This window comes from Ixodes scapularis, unplaced genomic scaffold (assembly GCF_016920785.2).
Source record: "Ixodes scapularis isolate PalLabHiFi unplaced genomic scaffold, ASM1692078v2 PGA_scaffold2__306_contigs__length_199485367, whole genome shotgun sequence".
In the NCBI taxonomy this organism is placed as follows: Eukaryota; Metazoa; Arthropoda; class Arachnida; order Ixodida; family Ixodidae; genus Ixodes; species Ixodes scapularis.
In genome coordinates this window covers 141802058-141826313 of record NW_024609857.1, presented here as the reverse complement: position 1 = coordinate 141826313, position 24256 = coordinate 141802058, and the positions used below count along the sequence as shown (strand labels likewise).

At 45.2% G+C, this 24256-nt stretch overlaps 1 protein-coding gene across 1 annotated transcript in view; it reads right to left on the bottom strand.

Annotated features, from left to right (window-relative positions):
• LOC8027259 (glycerate kinase) overlaps nt 1-23628 on the bottom strand; it is a 53344-nt gene extending 29716 nt beyond the window's left edge. Inside the window, exons 1-4 of the mRNA XM_029975884.4 lie at nt 22958-23628; nt 17718-17863; nt 14508-14680; nt 6588-6821 (exon numbers count right to left, since the gene is read on the bottom strand). Of these exons, the coding sequence (XP_029831744.2) occupies nt 6588-6821; nt 14508-14680; nt 17718-17863; nt 22958-23268 (864 nt within the window). The 5' untranslated portion in view covers nt 23269-23628. The remainder of the gene's footprint in view (nt 1-6587; nt 6822-14507; nt 14681-17717; nt 17864-22957) is intronic.
• Nucleotides 23629-24256: the final 628 nt, after the last annotated feature.

The following is a 24256-nucleotide window of genomic DNA, read 5'->3' as shown; positions in this document are numbered from 1 at the left end:
ATGAAATTAAAAAGGAAAGTGTTCTTTTAAACGAGATAGTTAGATTAGAAAAAAATAATACGGTTTACTTGACCCACCATAATGAATATTGGAAGGTTCCCACATGCAGGTCAAATTATGGGCAGCAAATGCTTCGGTGTTTAATTCCAAAACTTCTAAACAACTTTGAAAAGGAAAATGGAAATATAGAAACCATATCTACTAAAGAGTTGCGTAATATATTTTTACATATTTAAGTGTTCGGTGTCTTGTTTCTGTTATCTCATTTGATAATGTATAATTTTCTGTATGATATTTTTTTTTTTTTTTTTATTGCACGAAAACTGTTTGTTCACTGGCTGCCGATGGGGCTGAGGGCCAGTCAAGCTTCTTGTTGAAGCTTTTTCCCTTTCACTCCACCATTTCTTTAAATGGAAATAAAGATTATTAAAAGATCTGATGGCCAAAACAGTGAGAGCCGAAGGCAAACAGTTGCAACGTCGGCGTTGTTCGGTTCAGTTGCCATTTCAATGCAGCGCTTGGTGCGAACGTTGAGGAAGTCGTGTGTGGCCGAGTCACCAAAGACTGTAAACGGCTTAATTTTTGCGGGCTAAAATTTTCGCGAATCGGTCCAAAGCTGAAAATTTGAAATTATTCGCGAATTCTAATTTTCGCGAATCGAGTGTAGCTTCCGTAGCATTCACATATTGCCCGAATTGTTTGCGGGACGTATTTTTCGCGAATTGAAGGCAATTTGCGAAATTCGCAAAAATTAGGTCTCCGCAAAAATTTAGTCGTTTACAGTATGTAGTTACCATGAAGTCAAAAACACATCTACTTACATTATATGCATTAGGAACAGAACAAGCCACCGGCATCTATCGTGCCTCGTTCGTCGCGTGCCTCGAGTGTCCCTTCTTTGTCTTACTTTCCCCTGCCAGTTTGTAGGCGATCCTTGTCCAGTCTGTTTTCTGTTAATTTTCATGTTTTGAAAATATGCATATCCTTAAAGGGGCCCTGCAATCATGTTTAAGCGTCTACCTTTTTTGCGGTTTCCACGTCTCTTGGGGTTCGGGCAATCCAGCGGGAACGGAGAGAGCAACTAAATATCTGTGCGTCATATTTTAATCGGACGACGCGGAAACCTCCTTTACCGACGGGGGCGACCCGCAGTACCGAAAGCGCGCAAAATGTGACGTCTTAGGTCCTGGGCTTACTACTGGTCAGAGCCGCTAAAAGCTTCTTTTTAGTTGAAATACAAAACATAAGTGGCGCGAACCGTTTAAATTATTTATAAAAGAGGTTTTTGTTCAGTATTTTAGATCAGAAAAGAAACAAATGCAGTTTATAAAGTACGGAAAGAAGAAATGACCCGTCGATATACCCGCCACCAAGCGGTGGAAAAGGCGGCGCATACTAGAAAAGAGTAGTGGGATCAGGTGCCGACACGGAAAGATCCCGGATGTACGCGGCGGCGCTGCGGTCGTTTACGGACTGGAAAATCCAACCGGCTCCGAGCGTTCCGAAGGCCTTCAGCGAGTAGCTTTGTCTTGCGTTTTGGCCATTTCGCTGTACGGCAGCGCGAAGTGGCTCCCATTCTGAACTGATCTTTACCCCGTGTTTGCTGTCGTTTGTGGCCAATGAAGTGTCATGCCGAATTAGTGTTTAATCGCGCAGCAAATGCAATGAGAGCCGCCCTAGCTGCCCACTGTATACAGCCTATCCAGAACACGCTTTAGTGGCGCCCTCTCGCGCCGTCGACACGCAGTGCGGCAGCCGTGAGCGCTCGCTGAGCTCACTACCCCTCCTCTAGTTCACGGCCACTCAAGCAACCAAGGACGTCATGAGGGAGGTTATTTTTTGCTTGTTTTTGTAATTCTAATTTGCCTATAACTTTTAAAATCAAGCGAAATTCGAGAAAAGAAAAGTTGCATTAAGTTACTACGGTCAGTGCGCTCAGGTTTGGTGTAAATTAAAATTCAGTAAAAAAGTGCTTGCAGGGCTCCTTTAAGGGGCAACACTGCTTCTAGAGTTTTTTTATATAACTTGTGATTCAATTTAAATGAAATTCACATAGCTTAATTCCCATTACAATCTGACTACAAATATGTACTTGGTTCTGATGTTTATTATGGGAAGGATTGAGACAAATTGAAATACCGAAATAAAAAATAAACATATATCAGTGAACTAAAAGGTATGTGGAATCCAATAAGGCATAAATGAAAACTCTAGGATGCTTTATAAACTTTTTATGACACTTTTGAACTTTTTTCAAAATGATTTATTGCAGGGTGCCGAAAAGGCACCTAAAAAAAGCCTGATACCCTATTTAATAAGTTTGTACCGCTTATTGCACATGTCACACATAAAACTACCAGATAAAGAAAAAAATATGAAGATTAGACATGTGCAAGTGGAGATATGGCTTCCATAAAATAGTAAAGAGTGTAAATAGTTCACTGAGAAATAATTTTTAAAAAACTCCACAGGCTCATCTTACTTTGCTTCCAAGACAATATTTCAAGATGAGAGAAATTTATTTAAAGAAAATCCTTCAGGACAAGTTGATAAGTGCCTGCCAATCTTCAAAAAACACAATTTCAATAATGTGTTTTCTTGGCATATTTTTGCCTCAAAGAGCAATGTCTCCCCTTAAAGCGCAACTCCGCTTCTTTTCCAGTAGTGCTAAACTATACAGTTCTCTTTGTTATCATCTACAAAACCCCCATGGCAAATATTACGACGGAATTCCGCCTAGAAGTTCATTAAAATCGCTGTCAAAGTTTGACAAGCAACTACCCGCTGGTTTTGGATGGGACGTGCGGGCCAGACAACACTGCCCGGCTGCATTTCCGCTTCCTCCAAATTCCTTCTCCCGGTACGTCCGTGACGTCATCAAGCATGTACAGCTTCTTTTTTTTTTTTTTTTTTCAATTTTGTCGTCTTTCTCGGGGAGAGCATGGGTGGCGCCAGCGCCATGAGAGACGTGAGTGACGCGCTCGGCCGGCCCGGCGCTCGACTATTGATACTACTGATAGGCCCATCGCCTCGTTGAGCGCAGCTTGTGTGTTCAGTGCGCATACTTTTGAACACCAAGTAAAAGGAGGAGAGGGAAGCTGCTTTTGTAAGAATTTTGAGTGACAGGTTAATCTTCTATAATCTTCTGGGAGGAGAATAGCGACGCCTGTGCTAATCCAGGAGGCACAAAGGAGGATCCTGATAAGAGGGGAGCTCCTTCTTCCCCTTGTATATCACGTGGGTGTACATGCTTAGTGATGCCGAATATACAATGTTGTCCGGCTTTGCCACCGTTTCGGTTTCGGTTTGTGATCATGGCTAGAGTAAAATTACACGAAAAATATTTTATTTCTCGCAAAACAAAGGATTGGGGATTGTTTTTGAGTGCTTCAAAAAGCAAAATCGGCCACTATCTCAAAATTTTTGAAATTAAGCGGAGTTGCCCTTTAAGGTGGGTGATACAAAGTGAAAAAAAATAAAAATATATCTTCGGGATATACGACAAAACACTATACAATAAAATTACTTTCACTGTATCCTGTTTGCTTTTTTACAAAAAAATAAGCAAACAGCTTATTAAAGTAACATCCAGATTCTTTTTTTTTTTTTTTGTCTTGATTTTAGTATGTAAAATAAATTCTCGGATTGCAAGTCGGATTCAATTCCAAAAATTGCAGATGCGGTTCGGATGCAAAGTCGGATACGAATCGGATGTGGATGCAAAAATTTAAGAATGTTGCATATGCAGTTGAGATGCGGATAAGCAATCCGTGGATACGAATCAGTTGCAGATGCCCACTGTTATCCACGCAGGGCTCTAGTCATCAGCATGAGATCCCAGATCAAAATCTAAACACTACATTTGAGTCATCCAAAACCGAGCAGCTCAAGTTACCCTGACTAATTATCATTGCACAGCCAGTGTAACTAACATAAAGCAACCTTAGCAGTACATCTTATACAATCTTGTGCGCAACAAAGACGAGGACAAAAGCAGAGAAGAGGACACAACAAGGCGCTCGGTCCTCTTCTCTGCTTTTGTCCTCATCTTTGTTGCGCACAAGATTGTATAAGATGTCAAACCAACTCGCCCAAACAACCACTCTTCTTAGCAGTACACAATTTGCCTTCCCGCCATAAAAATGCTCGTCTGTCTGCTCCACTAGCCTTATCATCAGAACCCATTCTACCGCCAGACACTCGTCCTTGAACCATCTTGTAACCCAGCTCGTCGTCCTGTCTATTTTCTTACTCTTCTATATTTCAATGTCTCCTCTCAACCCCAGTCTCAGGTTAATTCAACATGGTTAATATTCACCAGCTTGCCTCCATCCTTACAATATTTTCTCATCTCAATTACATTAATAACGTTGGCATACCAAGCGTTAACACCCACACATTCAACATCTCATTTATACCTTGAACATCATGTGACCCGCTTCAGTTGTTGCAATTAGTAAAAGCACCCATAGTTGATTTATTTTCCACCCTTTCTTTGTGTGCTCAATTCCCTCTGTAATGTAAGGCACCTTGAGGGTAACTAAAAAAACAGATGGTATTGTAATTCTTTTGCTTTCCAACAACTTTACTGATGCGATCAGTGCTGCCATAAATAGATTCTCCCGAGTACAATGGCTTGCGCTATGGCTCAGATGTGAGCTGCAGTACCATTCAAATAAATAAATCAAAATAACTAATTCAATTTAAACTGCAGCCATCTCTTGTGATGAGTAATCAGTTAGAGCAGTGGTTCTCAACCAGTGATGTTTTGCACATGATTGTAAACCTGAGACTGGGGCAGAAAGAGAACAATCATGTTCAACTTAGAGAAGAGAACAATCATGTTCAACTTACCCCAGCTCACCTGCACTCTGACTATTTTTTTTTATGTTTTGCAGACCCCTTGTGGATCGGCAGAGATGATGGAGGACCTTGTTCGTGGTAAGGGGAAGGGAAAGGTATAGGTTAATTATGATAATGGTTTAATAAGTAGATATAACTAAGGGCTGGTGTGATGTAGATTTTTCTCATACACATAAACATGAGAAAACTCACCCGAAAATTGGAATGTTTCTTCTCAATCTAATAAAAGACAACTTTTATTGCCGGGCTTGACTGAAGGGGCAGGGCTTCGCGGACCTCTAGAATGCCTTCGCGGATTCCGATTTGAGTGCCACTGGGTTAGAGAAATGTGTCCCTCAAACCTACTAAGCCCCATTTCAAAGTGACACTGATTTCTTTTGCACCTTTATGGCCTACCTCAATTATTTTGGGAGAGATTTCCACCTCCAACAACAATAATATAAATCTCCGACAGTGCACCACTGGCCAAGAGTTAAGACATAGCTAGTCAATAGTTTCGGCGAGCTACACTCAGCTAAGCCATGCACTCTTTAGTCGCCGCTCCCCGGGTAAAAAAATGCATATTCTATGTGCCTACTGGTACTTTGTTCACCTTGACACCACAGCTTCAGCTTGGACTGTAGAGTTCATTTAAAAAAATTCAGAGTAAAAGGTCTACCACCCTTCGATGCATTTTGACGGCCTTGAAACAACGGAAGCTAAAAGACGATGAATGTACTACCAGAAGCCGAGATTGCGGGTAAGGCTCTAATAAATACCAAGAAGCAGCAATTTACTACTTGAAAGGTCGGTGCTTAGTGTGTCCTAAATCTATTTCGCAAGAAAACACTGGTGTCACAGAATTGTATAAAACAAAAATACTAAACTTGACAAGCACTCAAACATCTTCAACGTGTCGCAGCAGAGCTGACGCACATAACGTATTGTCTCCTTTCTTTTTCTGTACTTCTGTCGCTCCCTTCCTCGATCTTCCTCTCGGTACCAGCGTCGTCAGCAAGCACGATTTACTGAGCTAAGTTCCCATCATTATGCCCCTGGCTTGAACGACCGAGATTCAAGTCGAGAGGTTTCCACACATGAAATTTACATTTATATGTGCAGGTCATTTCCCTTTGAAAGGGTGGAAACTACAAAACAGAAAGTCTCCGTATTGCCGCGTCTACGGCTGAGTTGTCTGCGTACCTGGCACTCACGCGAATAGACAGGGTTCAAATGTCGATAGGGAGTGTTCACTGGTGTCCATAGCAGGGTCCGCCACTGCTGAGCAGCTGCTGACAGTGAGCTTCCACACTTCCTTTGCAACATGCATTCCACCACACCGTTGCAAATGCTGGCCTCAACAGCCTCTATATGTGAGCATGCACAGTGAACAGCGCACTCAAATGCTAGGGCATCCAGTGAGCAACCCCTATAGTTTTGTTTTTACTTTTCCATTTGTTGCTTCAATGGGCAGTTCCAATACATTTTCATCAGTTAGTATTACATCTTCTAGATTGGAACCTTCCCGAGCCGAGAGCATGCATAAAAGCAGCAGTAGCACGCTGCATCGAGTCAGTTCTACGCTAGTGCTCAATGCGACTGTCTTACTGACGTCGATGCCTGCAACGCCAGTTTCGATATTTTTGTTGTGGAACAAGTTTGCCATATTAAACATTCAGTTTTCTCGAGTTATCTAAAGTCTCTTCGCTCATCACTGGTGTCAGTATACGTCCTAGCCTGCCTACCTTATTGTTGCCGATGAGGAGGTTGAATGCCTTGGCGGTCTGTGGCTGATTCATGTCCTGGTGCAGGTGGCGCTCCAGCAGCATCACCACATTGGGCGCCACCTTGGTGCGCAGCCCATACTTGTCAATGATGCGCAGTGCCAGCCCCTCGTCCTCCAGGTTGGGCACTGTGGGGCCACTTGCTATTGCTTCCAAGGGGTCGTCCACCACGTCAGACAGGATCAGGGACACCACCTGCAGTGGCATCCTTCGGCGTTTTCTACTGTGGCTCTCACGTCCTGCGGAAAATATTCGCTGGTCTGGCAGCAAAGAGCAAGAAGTGTTGAGAGGACACCCGAGAAAGCCCCGTTGCTGTGCTGAATACTTATGCACTAGCATTCTTCAGTGCTCTCTGCCGTGGCTCACATTTTGTGGGACTCACCACTTCATTAGGCAATTGTCAGGCAGCAAGGGGCAACAGGCAATGCAAGAACACCTGACAAAGGACCTCTCGCTGAATACTACTGAATCTAGTCATGCTGAATACTACTTATGCATAAACATATTCACCGTTCTCTGCTATGGCCCTCATGTTTCGTGGGAAATGTTCACCTTGCTAGCAATCGGTCGGACAGCAAAGAGTAACAGGTGTTATTAGGAAAGCTGACAAAGCCTCGTTGTCATGCTGAATTTAACTATTAGGAATACCAGCTGAATGGAATACAGATTGCAACCGAAACAACAACAAAATAACACTGTTACACTTGGCATCAGCCTTGTTGTGCTACACTGTCAAGACTGGCACAGTGGTGATATTCCACACTGCTACGAGAGTGTGTGGCTTTGCCTCAAGTCTCATTTCCATGAGCTCTCGTACAAAGACAATGCTGAATGGAGCCACACGCTCGCACAAGTAGCTTTAAAAGCAGTGGAACGCTTCATAAACTACAATAACCTTAACAGCGTAGCACAAAACAATTGACACTGAGTCGAGACAGCATGGAAGACGACAAGTCGCCACCTCTGTGGGTGACAGATTTCACATTCTATTCTGGTAAAAATATTTTTAAAGTTCATAGATTCAACATTTTAGGTATTCTAAAATGCCGGGGGAGTGCCCAGCCCACTTTCATTGAAAACTGGGTTCATCTGGACATGTGCACTTTTCTGGTCAAATCGGGTGCTCAACGTATATTTTGCAGAGTTCCCAAGTTTGGAAAATGTTAATAGTGGGCGCTTAAACGAAGTGGGCGCTTCTGCAGTATTTTACGGCAGGAATAGAATATATTTTCGTATCCGACTGGAGAATCGCCTTTTAAACGCTGAAATATTCTGCTGTTTCTGAAAATTCAGTAAACGTGTTGAACGTTTGGGCAATTAACATAAAAACTGCTGCATTCTCCAAGCATAGGGGATCATTAGAGAAGTATACTCAATCAGGGTTTGTACAGGCTTCAAACAAAAAACTTCAAGGGTTTTCAAGGACCTCCAAGTGCCTGTAAAGATAATTTCAAGGACCCCTTAAAATACTCTATCTAGTAAATTTATCATATAACAACTTTTTGAAATGCACTGCGGAAATTCTTTATTGCACGATACCTAGGAAAAGGTGCATTTGCCAAAAAGGTGATAATAAAGGGTTCAGTAGAACTACTGCAGATTTTCCTCGATTTTTTGGTTTTTCCTCGATTTTTTAGGTTTTCCTTAGGCTGTTCAACTTGACAATGTCAAGTCAAACAGCCTAAGAAAAACGTCAAAAATGTAAGTGATGTCATTTGTTGCCTCAGCTTTCTCGGCATCTGTAATCGTCGTGACCCAGCCACGACTGCTGAAAGTTGCACTTCTCGGGCATCGCGCACAATTTAAACCATGTTCACCACATGTGGAGTAAAACAGATGCGGAACAAACCAGGAGTAGCTAGCAAACAGCATGCGAGAAAACAAGGCAAACGAGGGGCAAGATCGCGAGACCACAGACGGGCAAGACCGAGTCCGTAACTATTCGCAACTCCAACGCCCTATAGGTGGCGGGGCGGTAGTTCCAAGATGGCGGAAGAGACGGGGATAGATTCTCCAGGATATCCCGCGCGCCTGCTCGTGCTGACGCTGTTCAGCACGCTAAAAATTATTTATTGGTCTACAAATGCGAAGCGGTTATGAAGGGATCATATTACAGGTGACGTAGATGCTGATGCACGTTAGGAAAACGAGCATGCTGTTATTTAAAAGTTGCAGAAACCTCAAATTGCGAAGATTTGGGGTGAGCGAGCGCGTTTTAGGCACCGGCCAGGTTACTGTTTGTGGCAGAACATTTTTGAGGGCGATGAAGATATGTTTGCGGCTTTGCCTGGCCATTAGTTCTCTAAAAAAAGAGCCGAGAACGCTGACCGTCAAGCTTCGGAAGAGCAGCGTTCACAGTATTGGTGTCTTCGCGTCACAGGCTCACAACTCGCTGCTCGCCGTCTCGGTGTTAGTGTATTGCAACACGTAATCAAACTGCTCTATAGTTATTGATAGAAAGTTTTTTATCGCAGGCTACCGTGCGGTGTAGCATTATAACCGCAGGCTCGCGCTGTGCCTTTGAAGTACAATTTTCAGTGCGCGCCAGGAGCGTTGCCGTGCTCATCATTCTAAAAAAAAAAAAAAAAATGTAGTAGTCCTTACACCCCTTGGCACATATACACTCCGTGCGACGCGACTGGCGCGCCGCCGCGCGGCCGTTACCGAAGGTAGGCAGTGAGAACCCCAGAGAAAACGAAACCGAAACCACGCCACGTTGTACGCTGGTACGCATTGAAGTCGGAGCGGTGCGGTTGCGCTGGGTTTACAGCATGAAGTGCTGCCGGTGCTGCGTCATTAAGTACTTCAATAGTTATGCGTCGTATCTCGTGGGGACAAAGTTTCACGGTTTCTCACCTCGCCGATGTTTTCTGGGACAGTGACAACGATGGACACGTGCCGTACTACGCGAGAAATTTAGTCTCCCGATCATTTCTGCCACTGTGTCGGCACGGCTGACATATTCTAATCTGCCATTTTGCGCTCTGCGTTTGTTTCCGTACCAGTGACGCCTACATGCGTTAGCGCCGATGGGACGAACTGAAATGCCATCCCACACTCGCGGGTATGCAGTGCAAATTTCGTTGGAGGAATGCCCTCCAAAGAAGTTTCGTCCCAATCGTACGTGACGATGATATTTCCGGACAAGTATGGCACGCAATCTGTACTTCATGTAGAAAGATTCGAACGGTAAAAAAAAGTAACAAATATGAATCTAAGGAAAACTACAATGAAACTCGGAATCACTGGAGAATCGACGATTGAGTATGGAAGTTTGTGTGGTGTGCTTTCTTTTTGATCATCCTCATTTTGGGTGTGGAAACACTGACACTCCGGGTTCAGTAGACAACAATTTTTTTTCTCGATTTTAGAACAAAGTTGTTCCAACCAAAAGTACCGTCCACTGGTCCTTTCTACCTGTAAAGTGTGCACCTCTCACGATGAGTGGTATTATCTTGACAGCCTTTGACGGTCAAAACTGGTTCCCATTTAGTTAGGCCGCCCAAACTAAATTTCCACTTGGTTTTGCTATGACACCTCTTTTTGGTATAATAAGTGTTCTGTCAAGGTACGGTCATGTCAAAGTACCTGTGTGCCGAAAATCAGCAAGCACATCGCGCAACAGGTTATTGCAGAACAGCTGACCGCAAAAGCCATTTATGTCCAAACCGTGTGTTGGCGGACAACCTTGTTTTCTCGGCTTTAAGACCACCTTTCATCAAGTTGTTTCAGTTGGGAGTACAGTCTACTAGTCCCTTCCTGCCTGTAAAGTCTCCACCTGCCACAACGAGTGGTATTCTCTTGACAGCCCTTTCATGGTCAAAACCGGTTCCCATTGAGTTACGCCGCCCAAACCAAATTTCCACCTGGTTTCCCTCTGCCAGCTCTTTTTGCTATAATAAGTGCTGTATCATGTTACAGTCAAGTTCAAGCACCTGTGTGCCCAAATCTGCACTTCGCACAGCCCGGTTATAACACAACATTTTGGGTCCAGTATTGGATATCCCGTACAGAATTATTTCTTTACTCGTTAGAAACACAACTTTCACGCCTGCAGTCTTAATGAAAGTTGGCACACTTTGTGCACAAACTTAGTGAACATCTCACTCGCCTCCAAATATTATTGTTCCAGCAGTCCCATTTACAGCGACGAGCGAAACAAATTTCCCACTCAGAGCAATGATGGTGGCGGCCGTCTTGCTTTTCGGAAAATTGCTCCAACCCCTTTTTCAGCCGCAACTAGAGAAATTACCCCTAATAACGACTCAAACTCAATATGTAAGAAGTGGAGAATAGCTAAATGCCCTTCTGCCTCAGCACTCATGCAACGTCACCCACAACTTATCGGCTCAAAAAGCAAAAGTTTCGTCCGCGTGCGCTTCCGCCGCCACAGCTTCGCATGCGAAAAGGCGCCGCGGGCCGCTGAACACGCCTCACTGTCGAACGCCAGCTCCTCCGCTAGCGGCGCTATACGCGTTTTTCAAAGCGCCCCCTATAGTTCCCGCACGGAGCGTATACGACACTCCAAAACTTCAGTTCGCCATGCAGCCCATCGACGTCAAACTGACGGCCCCAACTTTTACGAGAGGCTTGATAACGGTGCATTATAAGATATTAAACAGCAAAAGTATGCATCAAAGAGTACCGAAAAAAAAAAAACACGTGGTTTTGCAGTAGGGCCAAGAAAACCCCGATTATTATTATTTCTTTACAGTCATTCACACTTACTTGGGTTATTTTAAAAAGTTGCACAACTCGGCTAACAAGTCGCTCGTGAAAGTTGGTAGCACTGGTTGAACGTCAGTGCACTGTACGTCCAAACGAAGTTTAGGGGTGTCGTACGCTCTCCAAAAACTGCCTATTAACATAACCGGCGTGTTTAGGGGTTTTATTTATCGATTTATCAAAAGTAAATAGTTTAATATACCGTACATTTTTTTGCACCGCGTTATTTGCAACATTGCGGTCCCTCTGGCTAAAACTGCGCGTTCTAAGCTCTCGTCACAAACGGCTGCCTAACACAGAACCACTGAAAATGCTTCTAGCCTTTCTTTATTTGCTTTGTAATCACCTGAAAGCAAGTACGGGTATTCTGTCTTTTTTAAGCGCTTGGAATAAATGGTCATGTTCCTTGTAACGGCCTTAAAACGCGAACCCATTCCTGCTTTGTATTGCTCGACATACCGTTGCACGACGAGTTTTCTCCTACTTATGGCAAAGAATAGACTTTCCGTAGACCGTACTATAGAGTTCTTCATTATTAGTGGGAGCGTTTTTCGTCACGTTGAGTACAGATTGAGCTGGCGGCCATGCACAAGACCAGAAATCCGAAGCGTATGCGATACACGAAAAGTCCCTAATAAAATTAGACATCCCGGTCCTTCGTGCAAGGTTGTTGCAAGGCGGAGCACAAGAATTCCTTTTTTAACGCGTTCACTTTTTTCGTTAAAACGGCTTCACGCATCAAGGCCGACAGTCCCTGCCACCGTTTCCGCGCCGCCGCCGCCACCGCCGCCGTCCCCGCTCCTCTGGTTCTCCGTTCGTCCGCGGGAGGGCGAGCGGCGCGCTGGAGTTGCGAATGGTGCCTGGAACGCGTCTTTGGCTGGTGTGTTTAGCGTGCCCAAAAAAGTGGTCCCTCAATTTCTGCCTAATGACGTCATACAAGTGTCAAGCTGTCACCAGTCGCGATCCTGGCGGTGTCCCAACAGCGGTGGTGTCTGTAGCAGATGCCTGATCTGCTCCAAGTCGCTCTCAAGTGTGGCGGTCCACAGAAGTTTCAGCAGCCAGAAGTTGGGACGCCATGACGACAGTGACATTAGTGTTCGGTTGTGCTACTCGCAGCCTTCTCGTTAGCATTTCTACGACCAGCCACCAGGATCACGACATGCAACAGCATGACACTCCGGCTTCTGTGACGTCACTTGTTGCCACTTTAAGACCACTTTTGATGTATGGGCGGGATAGGACGCTAAACACACCAGTCGAAGATGCGCTCCAGGCACCATATCCGGAACCACCTGTCCACTACCATAGTGGCCAGGCACTTAACAGACATCCGCTAAATGTGTCTACCGTAAAATACCGGGCAAGCGCCCACTCAAAATTTAAAGATAATCGCGAAAGAATGAGGGATGGGCGCTTGTCCGGTCATCAATTTTACATATCGATGTATACTGTGCATATCTTCTCAGATCTTGTATATTTGGATATGGGTGCTTAGTGTGCTATGGGCAGATGTGCGGTATTCTACGGTACATGTGCCATATAAAAAAACTTCCTTAATGAAATTTTTAAATTTATGTTAACACACACTTAAAAAGATATAATTATATTTTAGTATTGTAAAGAAAAAGCATTCCTTACTGAAAAGGAAACCTGAAAGCCTGGCTATTATTGAGAAATTCGGGGTTTTTCAAGCACCGCTAGATATTCCAGGGCTATCAAGGTCTGGAAAATGTTGTTTTCAAATTCAAGGGTTTTCAAGGTTTTCAAGGACCCATGCAAACCCTGTCAATGAGCAATACAATCTGCCTTGCAAATGCTCAACATATTTATTGGTTTAACGTTGCTTTCTTTGTAACCCAAAATATCACACTTCACTTAAAGGGGCACTGCAATGACTTTTTTACTGGTTTTTAATTTGGACCAAACCTGAGCGCACTGAACGTAGTAACTTAGTGAAACTTTTCTTTTCTCGAAATTCGCTTTATTTTAAAAGTTATAGGCAAATTAAAATTACAAAAACAAGCAAAAAATAACCTCCCTTATCACGTCCTTGGTTGCTTGAGTGGCCGTTAACTAGAGGAGGGGTAGTGAGCTTTGCGAGCGCTCACGGCTGCCGCACTCCGTGTCGACGGCGCGAGAGGGCGCCACTAAAGCATGTTCTGGATAGGCTGTATGCAGCGGGCAGCCAGAGCGGCTCTCATTGCATTCGCTGCTAGATTAAACACTAATTCGGCATGACACTTCATTGGCCACAAACGACAGCAAACACGGGGTAGAGATCAGTTCAGAATGGGAGCCACTTCGCGCTGCCATACCGCGAAACAGCCAAACCGCAAGACAAAGCTTCTCGCCGAAGGTATCGAAGGCCTTCGGAACGCTCGGAGCCGGTCGGATCCTTCTTCCGATATGACCGCCGTGCCGCCGCGCACATCCGGGACCTTTCTGTGTCGGCACCTGATCCCACTACTCCTTTCTAGTATGTGCCGCCTTCTCCACCGCTTGGTGGCGGGTATGTCGACGGGTCATTTCTTGTTTCCGTACTTTATGAACTGCGTTCGTTTCTTTTCTGATCTAAACTACTGAACAAAAACTAATTTTATAAATAACTGAAACGGTTCGCGCCACTCATGTTGTGTATTTCGTCTAAAAAGAAGCTTTTAGCGGCTCTCACCAGTAGTAAGCCCAGGACCAAAGACGTCACATTTTGCGCGCTTTCGGTACCGCGGGTCGCCCTCGTCGGTGGAGGAGGTTACCGCGTCGTTTGGTTAAAATATGACGCACTGATATTTAGTTACTCTCTCCGTACCCGCTGGCTTGCCCGAACTTCAAGAGACGTTAAAACCGCAAAAAAGGTAGACGCTTAAATATGATTGCAGGGCCCCTTTAAGTGCAAGCCTCAAGACCTGAAACTTGAGCTTCACTTCAGTGGAAGTTTCAAACATTGCAACTTACACTTCATTTTTAGTGTAAGTACTCCCAGTTCAGTGAAAGTTTCAAACCCTGAATCTTTCACTTCATTTCAGTGAGAGTTCAAATTCTGAATTGCACACTTCACTTCAGGGAGAGTTCCAAATTGTGAAACTTACTCTTCCCTTGAGTGTTAGACACTAAAAGTCAAACTGAAATCAAAACCATATCTGCTAAACACGAGCGCACCCTTGCCCGAGTGTGCCGCAGCAGGTTTCCTCCCTTGACTACGGAGAGGCGCTTGCGCACGGAGTTAATCTCCTGGACCTTGGCACCCCCCTGGGACAGGAGCTGTATAGTGGCCACCTTTTCTTTCAGGGTCAGGGGCTCCAGAGGCAGTGGCAACAGAGCAGAGCCTCCCCCTGCACACCAAATACACTCCCATGCATGGTCAAACCCTCCTATAACAAACCTGCCTATAACAAACCCATCTATAAAAGAACCTGTCTATAGGAAATTCGCCTACAACAAACCCACCCATAACAAACCTAATTGTAAGAAATCCACCTATAATAAACCTGGTTAGAACAAAACCACCTATAAAAAACCTGCCTTTAAGAAAGCCATCTATAAATAACTTACCCATAACAAGCATACCCATAACAAGCATACCTGTGACAATCATACCTGTGACGATCCCACCTATGACGACTCCACCTATGACGCGCCTGCCTATAACAAACCTGCTTACAAAAAAACCCGCCTCTAATGAACTATTGATTACAACAAACGGCTCCCAAAAAATCAATAAATTTGAGGATAAGCGTATGGACATTGGGTCTATATCATCCATTTTCCGCGGCAACACACTGTTACAATGAAACCTCCAACAGTATTTCTACAAAACAAACTTGTCGAAAATAAATAAACAAGAATGACGAGCAATGGAAGTACTCGAGGAACCACTGCACTTATGCAAAAGCCTAAGATATAATTATCAAAAATGAGCAAAAGGAGCTGCTCAAGGTGTCATCCCTCACAAGCAGCACATATCACTGCCTGGCCAGGAGAAGTGAGAAGGGAGAGACCGGGCGCACTGTGACACTCCTCGGTGAGATGTTCATTAAGGAGAAAAAGTATGTTGTGGTTGGCGCTTGTCATGTCAGCGGACGTTTTGCACACTTCCAAGCAAACGTGGGTGTATTAATGCACAACAGTGCTCACACTTCTCTATGTTCTCTTCTCTACCACCGCTGCTCAGGTTGGTTTGGGCACGCGGTTATGAACACACGAGGAAATTGTAGGGAGCCTAGATTCAAGAGAGGGAACAACTCAAACCAGGGAAAGCATCTGCAATTTAATGGCAGATGCCTCTTGGGCAAATCCACCGCGAGTGTGTAAGTGTTGTGTGGGGAGGCGGAAACACATGTAGGTTACCTATGCATTTTTAACCTCCTCGTGCACTAAGAAATTGAAAATGAGCTGAAGTGGAGTAGGGGTGCAATATTTACTGAGTATATTGTTTCACTGTTTCCCATTATAAAACTGACTAAGGCATCAAAAGTATACCGTAATATCCTGAGTCATCGCCCACCCCACTTTGTGGGCGAATATCGATTAAAAAAAATACACAGAGTGATCGCCCACTTCTACAAATACCCCTACACGGACTCCGCAATCCGCGAATATTCATCCTACCCGAATGATGCGGCCGCGGACCTTACAGCTGGGGGACGTCCGTGACAAAGTGAAACGAAGGAGGGAAAGACACTCCTCTTTGTTTACGCATTTCCTCCCCGATTTCCGCAACCCCGAATTCGGAGTACATGCGTGCAAAAGGAAAGTGAGGAAGATAACAAAATGAAACTTTGTTTTGATTACAAAAAAGCTTGTTTGGACAAAAGGAGAACGATGGAGATAACAATATGAAACTTCGCTTTTCTTACAAAAAAGCTTGCTCGGACAAAAAAATACAGTCAGAAAGATAACACAAGCAGTAACCCATTCGGGGATCGCGAGGTCAGCGAACACCCCATATCCTGGAATGTACTAACTGCTGAGTAAGGTCAAGGTCCACCTCCACCGAAGTAAGGTCACCGCGAACACGCTTCTCCCAAAACGCCGCAACCACGGTTGGTAAGGTTGTGCAATGTTTAAGAGAAAGCAAACGGCCACGGCAGCAACGCCACCTCAACCCAACCTCGACCCACGGTGATTGCACGCCATGCACGAACGCACGCATCTATGCACCAAACAAGAAAGTTGCACAAGAACCTGCTCCTTGCAATAGACAAGGCGCTTCTTTCGTCTGCTCGCTCTCTCGCTGGTTGCACCTGATTGAATTTTTCTTTTTTTTTTTCTTTAGTAACGAAGAGAACATAGCGGTGTTAGAAACATGCTTTCACGGAACAAACGTTTGCACTGTATGCCGATCGGCGGTGTTCATAGCGGGTGTGCAACAGACTTGGCGATAGTAAAACGTTCTTTCATGAGCATTTCTTGCATAAAACAATGAAACTAATTAGTCGCGCTAGATACATACAGAAAAATTGGCGTTTTTTAAACTTTTTCTAAACTTTTTGTGCTTAGCCATTGAGATGTGGCCCACCCCACATTTTGTTACAAATTTTAGGCAGCAGAGGAGTGGGCGATGACTCGGGATATTATGGTATATATTTGGTCTTAATTATAAAGCGTAATTATTGGCAACCATGTTCTAAAATACTATTGTATAAATTATTGTTTTCTAAAATTCAAGATTTTTGTGTAGAAGTCGGGCAACACTATCTATTACCGTAAAATACCGGGCAAGCGCCCACTCAAAATTTAGAAATAATCCTGACAGAATGGGGGATGGGCACTTGTCCGGTCATTAATTTTACATATAAATGTACTGTGCGTATTTCCTCAGATCTTACAAATTTGGGAATGGGCACTTAATGTGGCATGGGCGGGTATGCGGTATTCTACGACAGTCAAACTTTGTTGAATTTCGAATAAAAGTTAGAGTTAAGCTGAACCAGCTGAACATCGAAGTTTGAAGTCAAACCCCAAGTTAGACGAAAGCTTGCGATATCACTAGTTCATTAAATGTTCCTGGGTGGCAGCAGACAACCGAGATTAAGGGTGAATGTAATTCGCTGAAAATTACATTAATTTGGTCAAAGATGAATATTATTAAAAATTAGACGCGACTTTGGAGCTGGTACAAAACTTGAGAGCTAACGGAGGTTTTACTTAGAAAAACCATGCTAGGTGTTAAAGCAGCTCTAGTATGGCACATTAATTGTCAAGCAGGCAAGTAAAATGCTGTATCCTTGTGAGCGAAGTTAGCTAGGAACGCTCACGGTTCCCTTAATTCTCTATGGCGGTCACTGGACACGCTAACACTTGTAGAATCGTTCGTTGTTGTAGCAATGAGCTGCTTTTTGTTGGTAAAGCATACAATGTCCGGCTCACCCGATATGAGAACCAGCAGCAGGTCTGTGGCCTGCAGGCGAGAGACGAGTGTCACGATGGCCGTGGCGGCCGCCATGGCGGCGTCATCCGGAAGGTTGTTCTGGGCCCCCTCGTACACCTGCACCGGATCCCGAGGGACCATCTCCCTGCACGTGAGGACTTGGACTGAATCCACTCGAGGATATGGCCTAAGTTCCTGTTTGTCCTGGCACCACCAAAGGCGGCTGTGGGTCAACCACAACTTATAGGAATGCAGATGCAATTTCCAAAGCTCGAGTACTTCTAACCCCTATAATATCTTGCTGCCTAGAGTTAATTAAAGGAGAAATTAACCTAACTTGGTGGCACACGACCTTCTCTCCCTCTAGGAGCGCACCGCAGAGACACCTCCGAGATGATGAGGCCGCTGTGCTGGGTTTTCTACAGCGGGGGTCCCAAATACGGGTGCCCAAAAGCAGTGGAAGCACTGCATCAAAATTTCGAAAAACAAACTTGCCTAACTAAAAAGTAAAAAAACAATAACTGATTTTTTCTACCTAAGGTGCCTGCATGCTATCGCGCACCCTCCGACTGGCGCGACAACCAACAGATGGCAGTAGTACCATGGGCAGACAATGTTTAATGGCAAAGATGCGTGGTTATTTCTGCATTGCTCTAGAGAGCACTCTTTCCAGAGCATATGAGATTGGGTGGTGGAATGAGAGTGCGGTGGCCTGATCGCTTGGTTCTTTCCTAGGGCGCCCCTCCCTCTCGGAGCTCCCCCTATCACTCTGTCTCTAGCCGTCAGAGTGCAGAGCGGTGCAGGAGTCGCATAGTACGTGGACCACATGGTTTTGCTGACGATGGCGACAGCAGTGGTCTGCGGCAGTCTGCGGGATGCGGCATGACGGCATTGGATATCTGGTTCTAAGTGCACGTGCGTTCAACGGTGCGAGTATACAATGGACGGGAAGACATTCGCTTGTGACAGTGACAGGAAAACTCGATGTGGAAGGTATTCCCAGTGCTTTTACAAGATTGTTCATCTGATGGCAGTGAACCCACTAAGCCTAAACAATGAAGAAACAGCTTGCAAAGCTCGTCGCTGTTTTGATGAGTTTTGTGGACGCATCGAGGAATTTTCTGGTTATGTAAAACTGTGTTCAAAGGTTTGTGTTGCAAAATAAAGGGAGACCCAACAATAATGCACTGTGATTTGTGTCACATGGCAATACGTGCTATGTCCTATGGGTGATGCTTGCATGATATTCTGCTGAGAAAAATGTGGTTTATTAACCATTTGATATTTGCCTGTTTTGCCGTACACATTTCCGCTGTCACATCGCGTCAACTCTCGAAAACGCGATGAGTTGACAACTATCCCCGGACGCAGCCGTTCGTTACAATCTGCGAAGGTCGATGCGCATGCTGCTTATGGTATTTTTTCGTTATTTTATCATGTTGCAACTGTAAATTTTAATAAATTATCTATTGTGCACTGTAAAAATCTTTTTTTTTTTTTATCTGTGTCTAATGTCCAGAAGTTTTACTTTCATAACCGGTCCCAGAATGTCACTGCGCTCCGAGCTCAGCAGTTGTGATCGGCTGAAAAGGATCCCGAGTAACTCTGGTGGTCAAGGACAAGGTCAAAGGAGAGAGGCGGCCACCCAAATTCACCTATAGAGTCATAAATGGTGCACGCTTTTTCGGCTCTATAATGGTCAGTTCACGATTTCTTTTTTCTTCCCAATAAAATACACAACTAAACACAAAACAAATAAAACTGACTGTTCGTTAAGCCATTTCAACTACATGTCGTCTGCTTTTGCCACGACTGGGGGGGCTGCTGAGCTGCTGCAAGTTTAGCCACAAGCCGCCGCTGCCGTCATCTCTCGGTTGTTGCACCACTCAGAGAGGCTCTGCAAATAGTATACGGGCACCGTAGATAGAGAAAAATCACTTCACATTTTCTTTACTTTTTACTCTGGTAAGTTTGTTTTTTGAAACTTTGGTGTGATGCTTCTACCACCTTCGGGCACCTCTGCGGTAAATCGTAGCACAATACGCTAGCAAGCCGGTTTCTGCGGTCACTTTAAAAATCCCCTAAAAAGAAAAAAAACTTTTTTTTAAGCAATCTGGTTGGTACATGCATGTCAAAAAATAAATTTTACAGAAAAAAAAATATTTTTAGAGCAATATTGACGGCGAGAGATTTATTTGAAATTTTGTGCACTAAGTCCATGATGTCACGGAATGGTCATTCACTCAACGAGATGGTAATTCACTCTTTCCACCTTAACGTGAAGGCGAAGCTGATCCACCTCTCATCCACGCGCTTTAAATCTCAAGAGAAAAAAGAAAGGAGGTGACTACCAACTAAATCGCGTCTCGCACCGTCAACACTGCTTTTAAAAAAAAAATTTTGTTTCTTCTGCCTAAAATTAATTTTTTGACACGCGTGTTCCAACCACTGCTTAAAAAAAAAATGTTTTTCTTTTCAGGGGTTCTTTAAAGGAGCTGTGCAACAATCTTAATGTTGAAAGAATTGCCATTTTCTCCTTTTGACATTGTTCATCTTGTCACAAAGGACAGAAAACACACCTCCTTCCTTCGAAATGTTGCGATTCCACCGCGTAATCGCGAGGCGAAAATTGGAATATTCCCCGACCTGCAGCCGCGAGCGACGGCCATGAGAAACACGCGGCATGATGTCAATGGGGGTCTTGTAGAAAGATAGCAAGTTATGCGAATACCTGCTCGATAAAAGATAACTTTTCTATAAATCTTGTCGTTCCAACATTAATATAAATGCGTCAAAAAACTGGTATCATCGACAAAACTTTTATTATACGGAGTTTTAGTGGCGTCATCTATCCTAGGTCCACAAAACCGTCAGCTCTATCTGCTACCGCGAATAGCCGCCAGAAGCCGAATGGGGAGGGGGACAGGGCCGGACGGGTATGGCCGGACCCGGATGAGACTTTCCTCCTTTCAGCATATTGTTGGCGCTGCACCCGCCAGCACGTGGTCATACGGTCGTGAGCGGATGAGTTCTCGCTGCTCACTGATGGCTCTAGAGAGAGTTTCATTGGAACCCTGCGCGACCCCCATTGACGTCACAGCGCACGTGACTCGGAAGATGGTGAATAGGGTGACCACATTCCTGCTAGCGAAATGAGGGACACGAGAGGCGAGAGGGGGGGGGGGGGGGGGGGGGTAGAGGAAAATTAATTAACACGCACACCACAAACCGAGGCTCTGTTAACTAATTGTATTGCACCAATTAAGCTCAATTAATTTTCACACCAAGTGATATATTTTTATGACAAATGTGTTATTAAATGTGTCAAAGTTGGAAACAAAAATCGACTGTAGCAGTCAAAAAATTTGGGGGTTTTACGTGCCAAACCTACGACGGGCATCTGGCACGCCCCAGCGGAGGACTGAGGATTAATTTCGACCACCTGGGGATCTTTTGACGTGCAACCGAAAGCTCGGTTACACGGCGCCTTCTCCGCAATAAGCCTCCGTCATATTGCGGGGACTGTAGCAGAATTCAATGCATAAATGGAAATAAGAAACGGTGAATCTTTCTTTGGGATTTTTTCCTGTCAACGCTTACTTTTATCAACATGGTCCTACACAAATTTTTAACATTATGTTATTTTTCGACTGTTGCGAGTTGCAGGCTTTTTGCCTTGTGTGGCTGTCTTCACTAAAACAAAAATCCACAGCAACCCTTTCGCATTGACACAGCGATTTGAAAATAATTACAATATTTTATATTGAAACCTTTGGCGAGCATTTTTTCTTAGAATATTTTGCCACCAAGGGGAGAGGCACAACGGAGCACGCGCGTCGTAGCTTTTGCAAGAACGATGGTCGCTTCCCGCAATGCTTCGATAGAAAATGGTGTACCATTGCGATTTACACGATTACCAGCGACCTCCGGTGCTTCCCCGTGCCCCGTTGTTCTGCAGCGCCATGAGTTGCAGAGTGAATTTTACTACAGTATGAAATGCGGGACACTTTGAAGAATTTGGAATTTCTTGCGGGACAGTCCCGCGAGTCGCGGGACAGGTGGTCACCCTAATGGTGAAGGAGTTGAGAGGTGCCGAAAACCTCAATCTTTGTTCATTTTTAAAATAAAAACTAGGGCATGCAGGCAAAAGCGTTTTTTTGTTTTTTAGTTCAGAAAGGTAGAGACACCAACTCCCAAATTGTTTCAGCAAAGCACTGAAACTGTTGCACGGCTCCTTTAAAGGCTCTATCAGTATTCAGGACCCCGCATGTATGTCACCTCCTGGAGGCCAGTACGGTGCACAAACTAGGCACCAGTGCCATGTCAGCATTTGGCTTAGGCTCATGTCGTCGCTTACCGAGTTCCAGCTGAATGCCGAATGTTGAAGTCGAGTGTGTAAGCCAAATAGTCAATCTGTGCCCTGTGGTGACCTTTGGTGGGGACATAGAAAAGCCAGCATTTCAGCCTTGGCGTCTGGGAGGTGCTGACATCAGGTCATAATGTCTGCTTCAAGAGTGCCAAGAGAGAAAAAAGCAGAGCTCAACCGGATCTTCATATATCCAATTCTCGACAAAGATTTTAGTCTTGGTCGAAACTGCTCCTCGATGGCCATCGTCATCCATGAAGAAAAAGTAGTAGAGCAGGGGGTTATGCTCAACAAATGTTTCGTTTCTCCTAAAAAAAAAACAACGGAAGTGACGATATCGCGTCTGATTGGCTAGAGGCTCAAATGACGAAAGAGGGAACTTGTGTAATTTGAGCCTCTAACACACCAGACACAATATCGTCACTTCCTGTCACTTCCGTTTCTTTTTAGAAAAGAGATTAAACATTTGTCGAACATATCCCCCTAGGCCTCAAATAGCTTGGTTGGACGTCCTTTTTAACGACGACTTGGCAGCAGCCAATTCAATTCGCTTGATTTTTCAGACTTGCTGCAGGTAGGACAGGCGTCACATTCGAAAGAGATTTCCTCCCAAACACCAACAACAAGTTTTAAAGACAAAAGAACAACAGCCCAGACGTTTGATGCACTGCACAGGCTGTGGCACACTGGACGTACAAGGGCATATTTGGATTCATCAAGATAAGCAATTGATCAAAACGATCAGCCGCATTCTGAACCAAAAACATATTAAAGAAGTTTACAACCACGATTCCACTCGGCCGAGACGGCCAGTTCTTTTAACCGATCCAAGCAAAAGGTCCGGACTCCGGCCCTCGCCTGGTGCGTGCTTACGGCTTGTGCAAGAGTTCTGCCGTGTGCCTGGTGCCCACAGGCAGGCTGACCACCCCCCGGATCAGATGGTCTCCGAGCAGCTGCTGGGCGACGTGGGCCATGCCGCCCACCGCCTTGCCGAACCCCACCAGGTACACGTTGTGGGCCAGCGGCAGCACCTGCTGGCTGCCCAGGTACAGGGTATTTCCCTCCCGGCGCATGGCCTTCGCCACCAGCGCGCCCGGGAGCACCGCCTGGATGCCGGCCTCCAGCATGGCCCGCGCCTGCTGCCGCAGCACGCCCAGGGAAGAAGACGCCGCCGCCGACGCCATGACGCCTTCCGAAACTTCGCGGTCGTCCGGGCAGTTGGTCGTGGTCCGGGCGTCCGGGCGCCGGGCGGCGGGACCGCGACCGCACAGCTGATTGCCACTGTTGCCTTCTCGCACCGTCGCGAGTCTGCTAGATCAACGCCGGGTGGACGCCGGAACGCGTCAAAAGACTCGAGTAGAATGAACCAATGCCGAACCTGGTTGGAACCCGGCAGTAAACGGCTCGAAATATCTGCGAGGCACTAGGCGAAGTCTGTTTCGTTCCAAAGAGAACGAAACCAACGAAACACGTCAAATAATCGACTTCGTGGCCTACGGAGCGCGTGGCGTTATCCGCAGCGTAAATTTTCCTCTTTCGTTCTTGTTTGTTTTTTTATTTCTCCTGGGTGGGAATCGGGATAGAAAAATTAGAATTTGGTCTGCCTCAACGGGTGAAGGGTCTCCCAGCTTTAGATGAGAAATTTAGCCAGTGCAGTACCATTGAAATAACTATGTGCAGTACAACCGCCAGCCTGAGGTCGCGTGCATCATGCGGTAGTGATACACGAACGCACGCCGGTACGATGCTCATCCACACTGATCTGTCATAGAGATCAGTGCTCACCCAGGTCAAAACGGGCAGGGGTGGGGATTGAACCCAGGATCCTAGCTGGGTTCTGCTAGAGCACTATATAGCTCCTACGGAGCAGAGTAGCGCAATCCTTTGAACTCCGTGTTTTGCCGACAACATGGCCGACAGAGCGGCTCGGCGCGAGTCACGTGGTACTCAGGGTTCCAGGAGGCGGCCCGCCCTATGGGAGAATACATGGAGATCGACACAACACGGCTGATTAAAAAATGAACGGCGAGTTCACACTTTTCAAAACTAGTCTGTCGTGAAGTTAGTAAAGCACTAAACACTTTATCAAAGTTTTAACAATATCGGATACGTGTGCAAATTTTGAGAAGGCAATTTCCAAGGCAATGGCGTTTGAAGCAGACGATTTTTGCT